Genomic DNA, 21,342 nt, shown 5'->3' with positions numbered 1-21,342 from the left:
CGTTTCCTGATGTTGATTCCTGGTCAAAAGAAATTAAATTCATTAATGGTCAAAAATATTTGAGTCGATTACAATTCACCGAGACTTGATAAAAGATTTAAGGAGAGGTTGCTTGGTCAAGTGGTTCCTCGGTTTGTCTGCGCTAACAGTCCTGAAAAATGGTCAATATGAAATGTAATGCACAACACACAAGGAAATAGTCTAATAATCATCACAGGGTCTGAGAAAAATACGTAGAGTTTTTTTTTTTTTTTTTTTTTTTTTTTTAAAACACAATCAAATCCGATAAACTAAGAAAATAAAAGAAATAAAAGCAATATGGTACATAAGTAGCATCCTCCCCCAGACTTACTTCACACCGTCTCGGTGTGAAAATAATTCCAAGAGAGATTACCGATCAGGCGTTGCGGTCAGTACGCCTCTTGGAGCGCCTCTCCAAGGCTCCATCATCATCAGAGTCCTCCGCTGCCTCAGGTCCAGCAGCGGTGTCGTGAGCGCCTGAGTCGTCATCGCTATCTCCAGAAACAGCTGGCTGTGATGCGCATCCCTTCTTAATGTTGCAGATTCCCTTCCACATCTTCAGCAGTATGGAGTTGTTGGTTTGATGGCTCTTGATCGACCAAGCGTTGATCTCAGCAGCGGATGCAGTAGCGGGAGGTGCTGGTGGCAGCATATACGGAGTGAAATCCGTGGGGAAAAGACTTTCCTCATCTTCAGGTTCCTCCTCTATATCATCATGTGGTGTCTGCTGGTGTGTCGATGATGATGCGACTCCTTTCTTCTTCAGTGTCGCGGGTCTGGTGCAGAGAGATGCAGGCGGTGGTAGAAATATGATAGCACCTGGATCAGTCAGCTCGGTGATGGCGGTATCGGGTAGCTTGACAAATTGCTCTCTCCCTTGTTGGTTCTGGAACTGGTAGATATGAGGGGCGGACTTGTCGATGCTTCCTCGCCAAGGGCCGGTGAGGTAGTGGCTGCTAATGAGTGCTCTCATGTCGAAAAAGTTCTGATACATCCCCTTCTTATCCACCACTCTGTCAACAGGTGGAAGAAACACTCCACAATGCCTTAAGATCTGTGTGATAACCGCTCCAAACCCACATCTCTTCGTATCTGAAACTTTGAAGTACGCAAGCTTCTCCGCGATCACAGCTCCTATGTTTATGTCCTTCCCGCTAACATAGGTAATGTCCGCGCCTTGAGGCCATAGGTGTCCAGCCCCGATGAACAGAAGAGCTAGCTCATCTTTTGTCACTGCAGCGGGTTCCGTCTTCCCATAGATAACACTGCTGATCACTCTCACTGCATATCGCAGAACAGGGCTACGTATTCTAGCTTGCTTGGCCTCTCGAGAGATGAAGTTTCCTGAAGCGATGAATGTCCAGAAATCATTGTGTTCCGGGAAGTCAGGAACACAAGATTGACGTCCTTTCCCGAACCCAAAGACGTCGCACAGCTGAAAGATGGTCATGGAGTGGAACTGCCTGTTCACAATGAAGGAGAACATCGCCTTATCAGCAACTGGGTTGTCCTCGTCAGGATGGTAGAGGCGGGCTGATGCGAGGAACTGCCTGGTCAAGTCAGCATAGCAATCACAGTGAAGATCGAAGATGTATCCCAGGCCAATCTTCTCGAACAAGGCTTCAATATCCTCGGTTATCCCCAATGCATCTGTAGTGTCTCTGTGAGCGAAGCGCGACGGACATATTTCCACTCCCCTCATCTGCTCATAGAAATCATCATCATGTATATCCCACTGCTGGGTTATCTCTCGATTCGCAGGATGAGACCTATCCGTCTTTCGGAACTTGCCCTTTGTGCTGAGCCTAGCAGTCTGTACCGAGGAATCCCCACGCTCACTCTGCTTCTTCTGTCTCTTAGGCATTATCTGCAAAATTAATTCATCAAAACCCAAGTAAGAGACATATAGAAAAACACTCTTATATAATCATTTCTGATCAACCTCCTAAACATGTAAAAATTTAGCACACATCTCTTCTCTAAACTCAAAATAACACATCACACTCCATTCCAATTTTCGTTTTTCAATTAAACTCGATAAATTTTTTTTTTTTTTTTTTTTTTTTTGAGGCAAAATTGCAATTCATCCTACAAATTGGCAATCTAGGTAACCCATGAGTATAATCATCACAAATAAACCATCCTAGATGCTATTCCATTTAGAATTCGGAGATTCCCCTAAATCCAACCCTAGGGCGATTTTTGATTCTAAAATTAGAGAGTCATACCTGTGTCTTGATGAAAACTGATGGTAGAAATGGATAGAGCTTGAAAAACTAATGAGTTTAGCACCAAGAATTACAAAAATCGGTTGAGATATGATGAAAATCGATTTGCATGTTCTTTAGAGGTTTGAGAGAGTTTGAGAGGAGAGGAAGATGAAATTATGAGTGTTTTGATCTGATTTTCGCGAGTGGGATTTTGTGGGTGTTTTCCGGTTTAAATTGAGTGAAATCAAACCGGGCAAGACTTACCTGAGATCGACCGATCGTACTCTTATGATCGACCGATCTTATGAACGGATCGACCGATCTGCGTATACCGGATCGACCGATCTCTTACCTGGATCGCCGTTCTGTTTCTTTCGGATCGATCTATGCCTGATCGTGATACATGCCTAAAAATCATCTAAAAACACAACCAAAAATCAATTCACACAAGAAAACATAATCACAAAAGAGAAAGAAAATCAAACCATGTGGGTTGCCTCCCAGTCAGCGCTTGTTTAAAGTCGCGAGCCTGACTATTTTGTTGTCCTTAGGCGAGATCGGGTTCCGATAAAGGAATGTTGGTTCCTTCTTCGGGTTTTGCATCTGTGAAGTAAGGTTTTAGCCTCTGCCCATTGACGGTGAATTTCCTCCCATTGTCTTCCAAGACAACAGCTCCATAAGGTCTAACCTCTGTGATGGTGAAAGGTCCGGACCAACGAGACTTAAGCTTTCCAGGAAATAGCTTGAGTCTAGAGTTGAACAGAAGGACTTTGTCTCCAGCAGCGAAGTCTCTCGGGATTATCTTTCTGTCATGCCACGCCTTAGTTCTTTCCTTGTAGATTTTGGTGTTCTCATAGGCGTTCAACCGAATCTCGTCCAGCTCGTTCAACTGAACCATCCTCCTTTCTGCAGCGGTTTTAATGTCGAAGTTCATCAACTTCGTTGCCCAAAAACCACTGTACTCCAATTCCACAGGTAGGTGACAAGACTTTCCATAGACCAGATTAAAAGGAGTGGTGCCCAAGGGAGTCTTGTAGGCGGTTCTATACGCCCATAAGGCGTCATCAAGCTTCACAGCCCAGTCTTTCCTTGTTTTGCCTACAGCCTTCTCCAAAATCCCCTTGATTTCTCGGTTCGATATTTCAACCTGCCCACTTGTCTGAGGATGATAAGGTGTAGCTACCTTATGCTTTACTCCATGTTTCTTCAGCAGTTTATCGAACGTCTTGTTGATGAAGTGAGAGCCTCCATCACTAATAACCACTCTCGGGATCCCGAATCTTGGAAAAATGACTGTCTTGAACATTTTCTTGACAACACTAGAGTCATTTGTCTTGCTGGCTACTGCTTCCACCCACTTGGAGACATAATCAACCGCAACCAGGATGTACTCATTTCCATAAGAAGATGGGAAAGGGCCCATAAAATCAATTCCCCATACATCAAAAACTTCAACTTCAAGGATGAAATTTTGGGGCATCTCATTTCTCTTACTGATGTTGCCCTTCCGCTGACATGCATCACACTTTGAGACAAACTCATGGGCGTCTCTGAAAAGTGTAGGCCACCAGTAACCAGCCTGCAGGACCTTAGAAACCGTCTTGAATGTTGCAAAATGGCCTGCGTATTCTGAACTGTGGCAGTGGAAAAGAATCCCTTGCATCTCATTCTCCAGAACACATCTCCTGAATAAACCATCTGAGCATCTCTTGTAGAGGAAGGGATCATCCCAGTAGTAGTGGTTCACATCTCTCATGAACTTCTTCCTCTCATACCCCTTCAGGTTCGGTGGTTCAATTCCAGCACATAGGTAGTTTGCAAAGTCTGCAAACCATGGGAGATCATCCTGAATTTGTCTCATGACACAGCAATCAGCCTGATCCAAATACTCATCCTCCAGCAAGGTGATCACATAGACATTCTCCTCGGGTAATGTATCATCCAGTGGTGTTTCAGCTTCCACTCTCATTCGGGAAAGATGATCTGCCACTCCATTTTCTGCTCCTCTCTTGTCTCTGATCTCAATATCAAACTCCTGTAGCAGTAAGATCCACCTTAAGAGTCTCGGTTTAGCATCTTTTTTCGTCATCAGGTACTTCAAGGCTGCATGATCTGTGTGCACAATTACTTTCGAGCCCACCAAATAGGACCTGAACTTCTCGAAAGCATAAACTACTGCCAGCAACTCCTTCTCAGTGGTAGCATACTTGATTTGAGCATCATCAAGCGTTCGGCTGGCATAATAGATCACATGGAGTTTCTTGTCTTTTCTCTGCCCCAAAACAGCTCCAATCGCGTAATCACTTGCGTCACACATTATTTCAAATGGCAAGTCCCAATCTGGTGGCTGCACAATGGGAGCACTGACTAGAGACTTCTTGAGAATCTGAAACGCAGCGAGGCAGTCAGCATCAAAAACAAACTTCGCTTCTTTGCACAGCAGACGGGTGAGTGGCCTCGCTATCATAGAGAAGTCTTTGATAAACCTCCTGTAGAAACCGGCATGTCCCAGAAAACTCCGAATATCCCTCACTGTCCTAGGAGGCTGTAGGCTGGTCATAACTTCAATCTTTGCTTTGTCAACCTCGATACCCTGCTCTGATATCCTGTGACCCAAAACAATGCCATCTTTCACCATGAAATGACACTTCTCCCAATTTAGCACCAAGTTCTTCTCCTCACATCTTTCCAGCACCTTGCACAGATTAGCAAGGCAGTCGGTAAATGAAGAACCGTAGACTGAGAAATCGTCCATAAAAACCTCCATAATGTCCTCAATAAGATCAGTAAAGATCGACATCATGCATCTCTGGAAAGTGGCAGGAGCATTGCACAATCCGAAGGGCATTCTCCTGTAGGCAAAAGTACCGTATGGACAGGTGAATGTTGTCTTCTCTTGGTCCTCTGGATGAATGGGTATCTGAAAGAACCCGGAGTAGCCATCGAGAAAACAGTAGTAGGGGTGGTTGGCTAGTCTTTCCAGCATCTGGTCAATGAAAGGAAGTGGGAAGTGGTCCTTCCTTGTGGCTGAGTTTAGCTTCCTGTAGTCAATGCACATCCTATGCCCTGTGACTGTTCTGGTAGGAATCAGCTCAGCCTTCTCATTTGTGATGACAGTGATGCCACCCTTCTTAGGAACCACATGAACCGGGCTCACCCAAGTGCTGTCTGAAATTGGGTAGATCACCCCTGCACTCAACAGCTTTAGAATCTCCTTTTTCACAACTTCCATCAGTTTGGGATTCAGTCTTCGCTGGTGCTCTATGGACGTCTTTGACTCATCCTCCAAGTGAATCTTGTGCATGCAAAGATCTGGAGAAATACCTGTAATATCATCCAAAGAGTACCCCAATGCTTTTCTATACTTTCGCAATTTTGAAAGAAGCAAAGCGGTCTCCACATTATTCAGGTTAGCACAAATAATAACAGGATATGTGGAATTCGGTCCCAAGAATGCATACCTCAGCCCAGCTGGGAGGGCTTTAAGTTCCACCTTTGGAGCATTCTCCTCACTCCAATCTGGTTGGGAGGATGACGGTTTGACGGTTTTATCGGTGCCTGAGTCTTCAAGGCTGACATAGGCGACATGCTTCTCAATCGGTGAGGCTGAATCCAAAATCTCAGAAAATCCAACCACTTCTTGGTTCATGAACCCGAACTCACTCTCCCTTTGGGTCAATGCGACTTGTAGAGGATCATCAGTGTGCAACTCTTCATCCATTTCCTCCACCAGTTCAGTCAATGTATCAACCCAGAAAGTCTGTCCATCAATAGTCGGATTTTTCAGCACCTTCTCCACATTGTATCTCATCGCCATGTCTCCTAGACGTAAGTCTATATGCCCATTCTGTACATCAATCATGGCTCCAGCAGTAGCTAAAAACGGTCTGCCCAAAATGAGAGGATCTTTAGGTTCCTCTTCCAGCTCCAGAACTACAAAATCGGTAAGCACATATCCCTTTCCAACACCAACAGGGATGTTTTCTAGTACACCGACTGGTCTTCGCACTGATCGGTCAGCAAGGACCAAGGAGATCCTTGTAGGTTTGTAGTTCGTCATGCCTAGCCTCTCAGAGACAGAGAAAGGCATTAGGCTCACTCCTGAACCCAGATCGCAGAGACTCTTCTCAAAGGTAAGTGATCCAATGCGGCATGGTAGAACAAATGCTCCGGGATCTTCACGCTTTTTAGGCATGACATTTTGTAGAACTGCGCTACATTCCTCATTGAGCATCAACACACCACGCTCTAGGCTCATCTTATCGGTAAGAATCTCCTTCATGTACCTTTTAAGAGAAGGTACCATCTTCACCGCTTCAACGAATGGCAATCTCACATGTAACTCCCCAACAAGGTTCTTTAGCTTCTCGTACTCACGTTCTTTGATCTTCTGCCTTGGTCTGGATGGGTATGGAGCCTTAGGAACATAAGCAGGAGGCGCCACATACACCTCTTCAGGTTCAGAGGAATTTGGCTTCGTTGGCACGGGATCGGTCGATCCAGATGGACCGGATCGGTCGATCTCCTTCCCCTTGGATCGGTCGATCTGTTCCTGAGATCGGTCGATCTCTTTCTCATTCGATCCCTCAATCGTTTTTCCACTCCTAAGTGTTACAGCATTCACAAACTCCTTGGGATTCGTCTCTGACTTCCCTGGTAGAAATCCAGGTGCTGTTCTGCTGCTGGAGGCGGTTTGAGCAACTTGCTTTTCCAAAACTTTCAAATGGGTGTTCAAAGCTTCAAACTTCCCATTAAGCTCTCCATACATGTTATCCACCTTGGTGTTTATCTCTGCAGTGCTATTCTTCTGACCTTCTAGCACCATTTGCAGCATCTTCTTAATTTCGTTATCCTGAGAAGACTGTGACGAAGAGGCATTCCCTTGATTCTGGTAGTTGTTGTACTGCTGCCTTTGCTGAAATCCTGAGTTGCCCGAGTTGTTCCCCTGATATTGATTTCTGTTCTGATATCCTTGGTTGAACACACTCTGGTTCTGATTCTGGTTCTGCCTGTTTCCTGCCTGAGGGTAGGACTGATGTTGTGGATTCTCCACATTGTTGCTCCGGTAAGACAGATTATTTTGCTGATTTTGACTCCATCCAAGGTTCTGATTGTAGCCTCTGTTGTAGTTTCCTTGACCACCAATGTAGTTCACATCAGCTTGCATATCATCTGAATCATCACCAACAGTTTCTTGTGAGGAACGATAGCCTTGCTCCTCCACAAATTTCACAGATTTCTGATCTCTCTTGAGAAGCATCTCAATCTTGGCATTCAGCTCATCTATCTTCTTGGATTCATAACCAACACCCTTCTGGCTGGTGTCAAACCTTGACTTGCGGTTTGCTTTGCTGGATGACAGGTTGTTCAGCAAGGTGTAAGCTTCTTCAACAGTCTTGGTCATGAAATCACCATTACTTGCTGTGTCCATGGCATCTTGACTCTCTTCATGAACTCCATTATAGAAAATGTTCAGCAAGCTCACATCAGTGTAACCATGGTGAGGGCAGTCCTGTGTGTACTCCTTGAAACGCTCCCAAGCCTCATGAAAGCTTTCTGAATCAAGCTGCTGAAAGCTTCCAATTCTGCTTCTCAGATATGTGGACCTTGACTTGGTGAAGAAATGCTGTAGAAAAGCAGCTCTTGTCTCTTCCCATGTAGTAAGAGATCCTGGAGGGATGGACTTTAACCATCTGATAGCTTTATCAGCTAAGGAAAACGGGAACAACCTGCATTTCAAAGCGCCTTGAGGAACTCCATTATGTCTGCTGGTGTCACAGACTCGCTCAAAATGCTCCAAGTGATACATCGGGTCCTCAGACGGGTTTCCATGAAACGGATTTTTCTCCACCAAATTAATGAGACCAGTCTTGATCTCAAAGTCTCTTCTCTCAATGGGAGGTGGGCGAATCCCAGAACGATCGGCATAGAATGCATCTGGTGTATCATAATGTGCAAGCGTCATCCTAGGCATGCCATAGTCTCCAGCCTGTTGTCTTGCAGCTACACCAGCCTGCTGATTATCACCAGCATTGTTGCCTTCTCGTTCATCTACAGGAATTGGATTTTGCGGGTTGTCCTGAAACTGGTCTTCAGCCATTTCAACCTCTTCAGCGGACTCAAGTCTTTTCTTTTTCACTTGTCTCTCTAGGCGGCCGAGCTCTAACTCCAAAGGTATTAAATTCGATGATCCTTTGCTTCTAGTATGAAATCCGCTCATTCACCTGAAAACACAAACAGAAAGAGAAAGACAGAAACATTAGACAAAATAAAAAAAATGCTATAGTCTTAAACTGATCATTAACTCTAGGGTGACCAAATGGTCCCCGGCAACGGCGCCAAAAACTTGATGTGTCGAGTTTTAACCCGATTATCTAACTGCAAGTGCACAGTAAAGTACGCAGTAGTAATGCGGGATCGAATCCACAGGGACCGATGATCACACGTAGAGTTGCAGACAAGTTAATAGCTACAGCGAACGAAGATATATTTTTGATGGTTTTTATTTAATTTTCTTTAGTGTCACAAAACATAAACAAGCTGTAAAAAGATGATTTAAACGATTTGAAAACTATTTTAAAACAAACGTTGGGCATTGGGAATTCTCAGGGATTTCTTTTTAATCAAGATACAATTAATGGCAGACACAGGGATATATTAAGAACCGTCTAGAACTCAAACACGATATTAGAATTAACCTACTTCCGTAGCGCTAATTCTCTATGTTATAGAAATCTCCACACTAACTTCCGCTGAGTTTCAATTTCTAAACAAGCATTAAGAACAGGTTCAATATGTTCACAAAGCGCAATAACATCAACTTCCGAGGGTTAAGGACACTTTGCTCATCTAAAGTATTTTCGGAAGTTCAAACAATCACTTTCGGTGCATCAAACAATCTGATATCATGAACTAAGTGATCAATTCAGTTCAAGCAGTAAGAAATCCATTAGATGAAGAACCAAAACGTAATCCCTTAGTCTACACACGTTTTATGAATCAAAACATCAAGAAATCCCCTATGAGAACCCCTAAACCCAACTAGATGACTACTCACACATAACTAAGCAAGAACAACACGATTTTGATGAAGAAAACATGATAAGATTGTATTAAAACAGAGTAAAGGTTCAGAAGATCTTCTCCAAATGGTTTTGAGATGAACTCCTTTACAAATCTTCACAAATCACACAAAACAAGTACAAAACTCTCAAATCTCTCTCAAGAACTTGTAAATCTCCTTCTTGGTCGCCCCTGGTCTTTTCTGAGTCTCAAAGGTCGAGTTCCTCTCTGAATTATTGAGGGGAGTGGGTAAAAAGGAGTGAAAAGCTCGTTTGTGCGTGTGGAGCCCGTAGAGCCTGAGATCGGTCGATCCACATATACCGGATCGGTCGATCTAGTGCATGAAAGCATAAGATCGGTCGATCCACATTTACCGGATCGGTCGATCCCACGTCCTGTGCGATCAATACTTCATTCGGTCCATTGTTCGGTCCATCTTGCTTCTGAATAAATCCCGAATGCGTTCTTTTCTTTCAAGCTATCTAGTAACCTGCATATTACACTTAAGAACACCAAAACGCATCAAATAGACCAAAACATTAATTAAAACCGACCATTTAATTGCTCCAAAACGAGTTTAAAACCGTTAAAAACACGGAATATCAAATATTCCAAGGAAATTACGAGGAAACCCTTATCTTCCTCGGAATTCCGTCGGAATATTCCAATTAAAAAAAAAAAGTCGATGCTAGTCTGTTTCCGAGTCATCATCACCAGATGAATCTGAATCTGGATCTTTGAAACTCTCCAATCACTGGTTCATCCTCTACATGAACGACGGCTTCCTCTACAAAGTCGGTTAAATCGACTAAAAGGCCAACTCCAGCTAAATCTTCTGCTGCACTTAAGTTGCCGGATGTGCTTGGTTGTAGTGGGTCTTCCAGCTCAGAACTTCCCTGAACTCGGCTTCTCGGGTTGGGTCTTGTAACAGCAACCCATGGATCATCTCTGTTCCTTACCCGAGGTACTTGATATAACAAACCTGTAACATTTAAAAAATTATTAGTCAAATTATAAATTAATACACATGATGATGAATCATTCTAAATAATTAACATTTAATTACCTGATCGGCATGAGAAGCAAGAATGAAAAGATCATAATATTGCAGCTTTCGCCTCGAATTTACTGATGTAACACCAAATGCATCTGTTCTCACACCTCGATCTAGAGTGTTGTCGTGCCAATCACAATAGAAAACAGTACAGCGCAATCCAACCATGCCCAAATACTTGATTTCCAAAATCTCACGTATGTGTCCGTAGTATACATCATCTCCTGATGCAGAACAAACGCCAGCATCATAAGTCGTACTCGAACGTCTCCTCTTCTGAGTTGTGAATGCATATTCTCGAGAACAAAATCTCGGATATGACTTCACAACAAATTTGGTCCAACGACCATCTCGCGTATCCAATCGTCAAATGTTTCACCTCTGGCCAAACCAGCAGATACCTATATTAATAGCACATATATATGTTATATCAATAAATGTGAATTAGTATAAATATGTGATAAATGATATTTTAATTTGTTTAAAGCACTCACATAAGTAAACATCCATCCAGAAAATTCTATATGCTTCATTTCTTCTAGTTCGTCCTCTGTGGCGTATCTATATTCGAACCTCGTTTCTGCCATGAAAATCCTGTACATATGATGACAATAATGTAATTAATTAAGATTTAAATTTCAACTTGTTAAAATAAAAATTTGTAAGCTAATTTATTTACCTCTTATATTGAAGAATATCTTCGCAGTTGGTGAGCAAATATGTTTGCAAATTATTGCGCTCCTGCTCAATACGTCGACGGTCCTTTGGTTTTTCGCTAAGTTGTCCAACGTCTGTGAAAATGTCTGGAATCGTAACATGATATGTTGCCCGTTCGCCTCTATCATCATGCCGAGCAGGTCTTCTGTTTTTGGTCTGAACTTCTGCTGGAAAGTAGTACTCGGCAAAGTTTGAAGTTTCTTCATTGATCATCTGTGCGACTATAGAACCTTCCACCCTACTTAAATTTTTCACCATCTTCTTCAAATGGAACATATACCGCTCAAACAGATACATCCATCTATACTGCACAGGACCACCAAGTTCCAATTATCTTGCCAGGTGAATAACAAGATGCTTCATAACATCAAAAAAATGAGGGTGGAAATATCTTCTCAAGGTTGCACTGAATCACGGCTATGTTAGTCTTCAAATTTTCAATACCTTCAAGAGTCACTGATCTCGTACATAAATCGCGGAAGAAACCACTTATCCCTTCAATTGCTTCATGAACATTTCGTGGTAATAGTTCCTTGAAGGCAAACGGAAGGAGGCGCTGCATCACTACATGGCAATCGTGGCTTTTCAAGCCAGTAAACTTTCCTTCCTTTCTGTCGATACAATTACGCAAATTAGATGCGTAACCGTCTGGAAATTCCACATCGTTTGAAATCCAATCAAAGAACGCATCTTTTCCCTCTGCATCAAGTCGGTATATGGGAAAAGGAGCCCTACCATTCTCATCAACATGAAGTTCTGAACGAGCACATATATCGACTAAATCCAGTCTTGACTTCAAATTATCATTTGTTTTACCTTGAACATTAAGGATCGTGTTCATGAGATTGTCAGAAAAGTTCTTCTCAATATGCATGACATCTAAATTATGTCTTAGCAAATGATCCTCCCAGTATGGCAGATCCCAGAAAATACTTTTTGTGCCAGTTATGTAGGTCTCCAACAGCATCTACCGGAAAACGCTCATGTCCACCGATGGCTAGCGTCCTTTCTGCACCAAAATCTCTTAGTTGTGTCTTCAAATCTTTCCCACAAATTTCCGGCGGTGGACTGTCAAACACCCTCTTGTTCTTTGTAAACAAATTCCTACTCCTACGATATGGATGATCCACTACAAGAAAACAGCGGCATACCGAGGAAAAAAATCGTCGGTATGTCGTCGGAATAACGCTATTCCGACGACATACCGACGAAAAAAGTTCTCGGAAATAACTCCTCGGAAATTCATCTTTCCTCGGAAATTCCTCGGAAATTTCCGACGGAATTCCGAGGAAATGAATTTCCGAAGAAATTTCGAGGACCACAAGTTCGTCGGAAATTCCTCGGAATATTCCGAGGAAGATGTCGTCGGAATATTCCGAGGGATAAACTTCCTCGGAATATTTCCAAAATTAAAAAAAAAATTATAAATTTATTTTTTTAAATTGAAATTCGAAAATATAAAATTAAAATTGAAATAGAAAACATATTTAAAATACAAAAAATAATAAAATAGTTTTTATAAATAAAAAAATGTTTTATAAATACAAAATTAGTTTTAATAAATATAAATATTTTTATAAATATGAAATCAACTTTTTATAAATACAAAATAGTTTTTATAAATACAAAAAATAATAAAATAGTGTTTATAAATAGTGTTTAAAATTGAAATAGAAAACATATTTAAAATACAAAAACTAATAAAATAGTTTTTATAAATAAAAAAAATGTTTTATAAATACAAAATTAGTTTTAATAAATATAAATATTTTTATAAATATGAAATCATCTTTTTATAAATACAAAATAGTTTTTATAAATACAAAAAATAATAAAATAGTGTTTATAAATCAAAATAATGTTTTATAAATACAAAATTAATTTTAAAATATGAAATCATCTTTTATAAATCCAAAAATCGAATTTATATACAAAGAACATTTTGTATATTTAAAAATAGTTTTTATAAATACAAAAATAAAAAAAAGTGTTTATAAATCAAAAAATGTTTTATAAATACAAAATTAGTTTTAATAATTATAAATATTTTTATAAATATGAAATCATCTTTTATAAATCCAAAAATCGAATTTATATACAAAAAACGTTTTGTAAAATCGAAATTATATAGAAAAAACGTTTTGTAAATACAAAAATACTAAACAATTTATAAAAAAAAGTTCTAAATCAATTCAACACAACCAAATCACAATTCTAAACCTATTACACAACAAATCACAATCCTACCCAATTACCCTAACAAAAATCTATCAAAAAACTTCTAAAATCATCAAATCTACTTAAAAACCTAACAAATAGGACCTAAGAGAGTTGGATAGGGTCCTTACATGATTTGTAAGGGAATGGAAAGGATTCGCCGGAGAGATCGTCGCGAGAGAAGGTGGAGAACGCTGGAAGGAGAGAGAGATCGCCGGAGAGGAAGAAGAGAGAAATGGGGAAGAAGATGCGTTTCGAGTTTATAAAACCTTGGGTCCGACGGATATTTTCCGTCGGAATTCCCTCAGTATTTTCAATTTCAATTTTTGCGAAATATTTGGCGGCTTGTTTGCCCGATTAAATGAAAATATTCCGAGGAAATTCCGACGGCCACTTAAATATCCGTCGGAATTTCCTCGGAATATTTTCATTAATTCGAGGAAAAAAAATATCCTGTGCATGTATTTCTATTAATTTATATTGTTCCTCGGAATTTCCTCGGAATATTCCGAGGAAATACCGAGGAACTAGTGTTTGGGGTTTCAAAACATCATTTTTTTTGTCGTATTTCATTTCTTATACAATTGTAATGCATACCATTGAGAATTCTTTGTATAGATGAGTATAAACCATGAAATAACAAATTTCAAAACGAATTGAAAGTATTCCCTTTACCGTTCATTAAAGTGTATAAGTGTTTCTCTTATGTTGTGGGATTTCATTCATACAATCGGAAAAGTGTTAATTATAGGGTAAGGAACAAATTTTTGACTTCATAATCAGTCTAAGACACTTAATAAGGGTTATATAAGTGTTATTCAAACCGCAAAACGTTGTTTTCGGTTTAAAAACTCTACTTCCTCGGAATTTCCTCGGAATATTCCGAGGAAATTCCGAGGAAACCCTTATCTTCCTCGGAATTCCGTCGGAATATTCCGAAGAATTTCCGAGGAACTAGTGTTTGGGGTTTCAAAACGTCAATTTTTTTTTTAAATGGATCGATCGATGGATATATGTCCAAAAACGCATCGATCGATCACTAAGATGGACCAAAGCGTAACAATGTGATCGATCGATTAGATTATCCCATCGATCGATCGAGGATATCAAGTGTTCCTCGGAATATTCCGAGGAAATTCCGAGGAACTAGTGTTTGGGGTTTCAAAATCTCGAATGTTTTTTTATAAACGGATCGATCGATGGATTTATGTCCAAAAACGCATCGATCGATCACTAATATGGACCAAAGCGTAAAAATGTGATCAATCGATGGGTAAATGTCTAAAAACGCATCGATCGATCACTAGTTCGTCGGAATTTCCTCGGAATTTTGCAAAATCCCTATAATATTTCCTCGGAATTCATCGGTTTTTTCCGAGGATTTTGGGTTTCCTCGGAATTTCCTCGGAAATTCGTCGGGAAATTCCGAGGATTTCATTTTCCGTCGGAATATCCGTCAGAATACCGATGTTTTCTTGTAGTGATCAGGTGGTAGGAATCTCCTGTGACAGTTAAACCAACACGTTTTCCTTCCGTGTTTTAGTTGGAAAACATCAGTGTTATCTTGACAATATGGACATGATAGCCTTCCATGCGTTGTCCATCCAGAAAACATACCATATGCTGGAAAATCACTTATTGTCCACATTAGTACTGCCCGCATTTGAAAGTTTTCTTTACACGAAACATCGTATGTTTCAGCACCTTGAGCCCATAGTTGTTGCAACTCATATATTAGTGGCTGAAGAAACACATCAAGTGATATCTTAGGATGCTCTGGTCCGGGAACGAGAATCGAGAGAAACAAAAACTCTCATCGCAAACACAAGTTTGGGGGTAGGTTGTATGGTGTAAGAATGGCTGGCCATAGAGAATATTGTCTTCCACTCTTGCCAAATGGGCTGAAACCATCAGTACATAATCCAAGGTAGACATTTCTTTTCTCATACGCAAACTCGGGATACTTTGATTGGAAATGTTTCCACGCTTTTGTATCTGAAGGATGTCTGATCTCACCATCTATTGAGTGCTCCGCATGCCATCTCATTGGTTGCGCTGTGCGTTCAGACAGATACAACCTCTGCAACCTTTCCGTCAAAGGCAAATACCACATCCTTTTATATGGCACTGGAACTCTTGCACTCGTATCTTTATAATGAGGCTTTCCACAAAATTTGCATGTAACCCGCTGTTCATCCGCCCTCCAATAAATCATGCAGTTGTCGCTGCATACATCTATTACCTGATACGATAAACCAAGACCAGCTACGAGTTTCTGAACCTCGTAGTATGAACCAGGAGCTACATTATCCTCGGGTAGAATACCTTTTACAAAATCAGCTTTCGCATCCACACAGTCTTCAGCCAAATTATAATCTGTTTTAATGTCCATCAATCTTGTAGCAGATGATAAAGCTGAATGACCATCTCTGCAACCTTCGTACAATGGTTGCTTTCCAGCATCCAACATATCATAAAATCTCCTAGCTTGTGCATTGGGTAAATCTTCCCCTCTAAAATGATCATTTACCATCTCCTCAGTACCTACACCATAATCTACATCCGTTCTAATTGGTTCTTCTAATCTAACCGCTGGCTGAGGTTCGCTAGTACTACCATGTTCATAATCAGTTTCCCCATGATAATACCAAATTTTGTAACTTCGTGTAAACCCACTCAAATATAGATGAGTCCAAACATCCCACTCTTTAATAACCTTTCTATTTTTACAATTAAAGCAAGGACATCTTAACGTACCTGTTTTTGCTTCCGGTTGTCGGTGAACTAACCCCATGAATTCGGTTATACCTCGTTGGTATTCTTCCGTAAGCAATCTCGTGTTCGGATCCAAATGAGGTCGATCGATCCAAGAACGAAAATAATTTGAAGAAGACATGTTTTTTATGAATCAAATTCGTGTGTAAAGAGAGTAAGAGGGAGGATGAAGATATGGAGTGAATGAAGAGGAAGAGGGGTGCATGTATTTATAGTTGAAATTCTGCCGACAGACCGAGGAAATTCCGACGGAAACGGCTAGTTCGTCGGAATTTCCTCGGAATTTTTAAAATCCCCCAACGGCTCTCTAACGGCTATAATATATCCTCGGAATTCATCGGTTTTTTCCGAGGAATACGTTTTTTCTCGGTATTCCATAAGAATATTCCGACGGAATAATATTTCCTCGGAATTCCGTCGGTATATTCCGAGGATTTCATTTTCCGTCGGAATGTCCGTCAGAATACCGCTGTTTTCTTGTAGTGGTCCCAGGTAAATATTATTTTTAGATACTCCACTACTTCTTCCATACATATATACAATACTTTTATAAGGAAATGTAATCATAATGAATATATTAATTACATATGGAATTTGATTTATTTACTAATGTGTATAATTATATATGGAATGTAGATTTGCAGATATCAAGAATAGTTGGAGTCCTTATCAGAGATTATGTAACCATAATTGGCTTTGACTAGTATATGTCAAGTTCTAAAAATAATCATTTATTTGCCAAAACATTAAAAATATCTAAATGTACAGATAATTATAAATTAATTCTACACGAGTGAAATATATATATATATGCTAACATGTACAACACATAAAAATATAGGACTTTGACATAAAAGAAGAAAGGACGATGACGAGAGGACGCGAAGAGAAGATCCATGAAACCTCACTTTCACCCTCGCCACTTTGTCACCGTAGAATATCCACCAGAAATATCAACATCCCTCTCGATCTAACGGTGGAAATTCTAAAAAAACTACCGGCGAAATCTTTAGTGAGGTTCAAATGCGTCTCAAAGTGTTGGTCATCAATTATCAGCAGCCGTAAAGACTTCATAGAATCGATCGTGACTCGGTCCTTGACTCAGCCTCCGCGTGATGCCCATCTTATCGAGGATCTCTACGACAAGACTGATGAATGTTTGTTAGTCATCTCATCTCCTTGCCCTCAAATGACTCACAAAGAATCGGTATCGATCCTTGGAACAGATCATGAATATGCCCGCGGTTTGTTCCTTTGTTGGTCATATGAACATCAAGAGGGAGCTATATATAACCCTACTACGAGGCAGTCCTTCAACTTACCAAAGATGAAACATTCACATCCTGGGCTTTGCTTCTTCGGATATGAACCTCTCGAGAATCAATACAAAGTATTGTTCATACCGAACCCTGTCCACAGGGTGGAGCAGGCTTGTCAAGTTTTCACATTAGGAGATACCAAGGCGGAGGAGCAGTGGAGGAATATCCAAAACATTGAATATCTCTATCCATCCTTAAGTTATCGCAGTACAGTTTCCATCAACGGGGCTATTTATTTCCTATCAAGGTTTAAAGTAAACGATACTACTACTGAATATAAAATTTTGAGGTTTGATATTCGGTCCGAAAAGTTTTATAATGTAGACCTTCCAAAAACTGTGACACTGAAGGATCTGTGTTGGTATTATCTGATAAACTACCAAGGAAAGTTAGGACTTATATGTTGCCAGCAGCGCATGGAAATTTGGATTATGGAAGAAGATGCTGAGAAGAAGACACAAAGATGGTCCAAGATCTTCTTTTATGAGATGGGGGGTTTCGGTAACTGGCTCATCTCGGATGTTACTCGTGCTGGTGAGATTGTTTTTATCAATAAGCCTCTTGACACGTTACGTATATGTTATTATGATCCCAAGCGCAACAGTGTCAGATATGTTGACCTTAAAGACAGCTATCCTAAGGAAAGAGGTTGGGATAAGAGTCTTCTAATCAGGACTTTTCCAGATTACGCCGAGAACACAATGTGTTTGTACTAGTAAGGATCTTTCAATGCAACATGTGCTTCTTTATTGATAGGTGTAAATGTAATGATGGAAACATAGGTTACATATATGCCCTATTACAACGAATTCTCGTTGGGTTTGTCTTTTCTTTTGCTTGATTATTGCTGTAGTCCTTAATTATCAGAGATTATATAATATGTATGGAATGTTGTTTTACAGATATTGATAACAACCGTAGTTTTACCTGAGGTTTTTTTTTTTTTTGATAAGTATGTGAATTTTCATTAGCAAGTAATGACACAAAGAGATACAATTTGATGAAATCAAATCCTAATGCATCTAAACACGCTGAACACAGCAAATTAGTCTGAGAGGACCACAAAAAAAGATCCTCACAAACACTAGAAGTTTAATCAATATCTGATGGATATGATTAAAGCTTAGCTATAACTATGGATTCATCAACAGCCATTCGAGTTTCAGTTGATCAGAGTAGAGACTTGATAACGGAACCTGCACCAAGAACAAAGATCAATAGAGATAACAGCCGGAGAAGGCACCGCAGACCATCCCACGAAGGCGACTCCGAAAAGGGGACCTTAAAAGAAGCCAGCAATATAAGGACTGGTGAACGTACAAACGGATGGAAGCAGAGGTTTATCGGATTGAGATTTGTAGACATGAATATTATGTATTTAGATAGATAAAGCAATGTTTAGGTTGATGGTTTACAGTATAACTAGTAACTTACAATATGGAAAAAACGAACTTGGTGTTGAGCATGCATGTGATAGGTTATTCTAATCACTTATTAGAAACCATCTAAAATCACAGAAACAACACAAAACTTGACAATTTAAAACTCAATTTCTGTTCCGAAGAAAGCTTATAAACTCATTTCAATATCACATTGTTCAATTCATCAACCATAACTTCCTTGTTAAACCCTTTAACCAGAGGAATAAACCGTCAGAGTATGCAAAAGATAGCTCAGAGCATACGTTCTTCTTGTAGGACTTCCCTTCTTGCACAGATTATACGCTTTGGTACATCTTCGCTTCTGCAATGACCATGGATTATCACGTTATACTTTTTTCTCAAGATTGGAGTCAAAGACTCTATCAGCTTCATTCATCATTCCTTTCACACAGAATCCTTTCAAAAGAGACACCACACTTTTGAAGTCCATATTGATATTACCGAAGTTTTAAATGAGTGTTTGATACGTGACGTCCGTAGGGACTGATTCATCGTAAAACATCTTGAGCAAGAGTCTCTTCGCTTCTCTTGTGAACTGTGTGACTGGGAAGTAAACCTAGTTTAAAGCATTTATGTGTCTAGACTGTCCAACATAAGCTATATTAATACAACCCACACGAAAACCTTGATTCTAGGACTCTCAATATATTTTTCATTATCTATACTAAAATAATCAGAAGGATACACATTTTATCATTCAAACAATAGTAAAAGAATAGAGAAGTGGGTAGTGCTAGGTTTATTAAGAAGGGTGAAACCAGTAGGATTGATGAATTACGAAAGGGAAACATTAATAAAGTTCGGGTTGAAGTTTATTCAAATGTAACTGCACTTAATGTAGTTATTTCTATTCTTGTATCAGAGTCGTACATTACAATAGACAACATAATAAGGAACCAATCACACTAGATTAAACACTTGATGAATCTGTCACCAATTCAATAAGAGAAGGGTGAACCAGAAGTAGCATTAAAGCGAGCAGAAAGGAAAAAATTATCCTCCACTTTAAATGACTATAATCGAATGTGATTTAAGCATTGATAAAGACCCGATTTCATTCAAAAATATTTAAAATTCTAAATAATAGTTTGATGCCGCAAAAAAAGAGACATTACGTGGGTGATAACAAAAATATGGGACTTTGTATAGCTGTCTGATGGTTTCATAATCGTTTGTTTTAACTTTTAAAACATGAACATGACTGGAAAGGTAATATTTAGAGATGCAAGGCTCACCTTGTTACTAAAGGGTTTACCAAAAAGCATGAAATTGACTAGATTATGATTCTATAAATATTTTTTGACAAAATCTAATTTACAATATCAATAGATTTTAAAAAAATTTGATAAGTAATTTTTTAACATTTTTACTTTAGTTTATTTGAGAACTATATAATTCTTTTATTTTATATTTATATCAAATAGGAAAATTATCTAAAATTTTATTTAATTTGTTTTTAATTATTTCAACCCGTGCATTATGAATTTTTAATAAAAATATATGTAATTTGTTTGATTAAATTTGGGATATATACAATTTATGAATGTTTAATTGTAAAACTTACTTGGTGTTAATGTTATTGACTCTAACATTTTATTTGTATAAAAACTATTTGATGTTAATTGATTAAATGATTTTTTGTAGTATATAAACCCGCAAAATAGTTATACTTATTTTCAACTTTTTCTAAATTATTTTAGTGGTTTTAAATCAAATAATTTAAAGGAAGATAGATAAATAAAAATTATTAAAAAGGTATGATCTAATGTTTTATATTGTTGGGACACAAGATTACCTATTGTGTGTTTGGAAAACACATTAATGGTATGATGTTGTTTTCCATAATTATAAGATTGAATTTAATTATATAATAGAAAGTGTATTTAATTTAAAAAACTTACAAAAAAAAATGGGTCCATGAGAATGATCGTGTTTTAATAAGAGAGAATATGATTCGAAGTTTCACCAAATGGATGTGAAAACCATCTTCTAAATGGAGGCATGAGGAAGAAGTTATATGGACCAACCTCAGTGGGTTTGTAGCAAAATATGAAAGAAATGAGAAAATAATTTATGGACAAAACAAGCTTGTAAATAGTGGAAATTAAAGTTTACGATAGCATCATGTCATTTAATTTTGTAGAATGATCGTTTCATCGATGTAGCTACTAATTAAGGTCAGTGATAGCATAATTGTTATGTTAGTCTAATATGTTGACAGAGATACATCATAATGATTGTTGAGTTTGTCTTATAAATGATATATTAGTTAGATCTTAGAAAGATATGAATACCATGTAAAAATAGCTCCAATTCAAAAAGGGGACACATTCAGACATAAAAACGGTGAAAAAATTTATGAATCACTGGTTGGGAATTTTTAAACTATGTTTAGATCTATACCCGACCATAGGTCGTGTGCAAATTAAAACTAAAAGGGTCATCAATTAGGTGAATATACCAAATAAGAGTGGAAATTAGATTAAGTGTGCATTGTTTTTAATAATTTGCGCAACATGTAGGAA

At 39.0% G+C, this 21,342-nt stretch overlaps 2 protein-coding genes and 1 non-coding gene across 3 annotated transcripts; 2 read left to right on the top strand and 1 right to left on the bottom strand.

Moving 5' to 3' along the window:
* Nucleotides 1-267: 267 nt before the first annotated feature.
* Nucleotides 268-2,439, bottom strand: LOC125604236. The gene is made up of 2 exons (XM_048774716.1): nucleotides 2,250-2,439; nucleotides 268-1,888 (listed from the first exon to the last, which is right to left on the bottom strand). The coding sequence occupies exon 2, from the start codon at nucleotides 1,883-1,885 to the stop codon at nucleotides 398-400; it is 1,488 nt and encodes a 495-aa protein (XP_048630673.1). The 5' UTR covers nucleotides 1,886-1,888; nucleotides 2,250-2,439; the 3' UTR covers nucleotides 268-397.
* Nucleotides 2,440-7,723: 5,284 nt separating this feature from the next.
* On the top strand, nucleotides 7,724-7,830 carry LOC125604237. The gene has a single exon (XR_007336069.1). It is a non-coding gene; the product is annotated as a small nucleolar RNA R71 (small nucleolar RNA).
* Nucleotides 7,831-16,475: 8,645 nt separating this feature from the next.
* On the top strand, nucleotides 16,476-18,366 carry LOC125604235 (probable F-box protein At3g56670). The gene has a single exon (XM_048774715.1). It carries the CDS (start codon nucleotides 16,925-16,927, stop codon nucleotides 18,089-18,091), a length of 1,167 nt encoding a protein of 388 aa, XP_048630672.1. The 5' UTR covers nucleotides 16,476-16,924; the 3' UTR covers nucleotides 18,092-18,366.
* The last annotated feature ends 2,976 nt before the right edge of the window (nucleotides 18,367-21,342 follow it).

The sequence above is a fragment of the Brassica napus genome, unplaced genomic scaffold, assembly GCF_020379485.1.
Source record: "Brassica napus cultivar Da-Ae unplaced genomic scaffold, Da-Ae ScsIHWf_489;HRSCAF=744, whole genome shotgun sequence".
Taxonomy (NCBI): domain Eukaryota; kingdom Viridiplantae; phylum Streptophyta; class Magnoliopsida; order Brassicales; family Brassicaceae; genus Brassica; species Brassica napus.
This window is presented reverse-complemented; position numbering and strand designations above follow the sequence as displayed.

Coding starts and splice junctions, on each gene's coding strand:
- LOC125604236 (XM_048774716.1), bottom strand. CDS start 1,885: ATGCCTAAGAGACAGAAGAAGCAGAGTGAGCGTGGGGATTCCTCGGTA.
- LOC125604235 (XM_048774715.1), top strand. CDS start 16,925: ATGACGAGAGGACGCGAAGAGAAGATCCATGAAACCTCACTTTCACCC.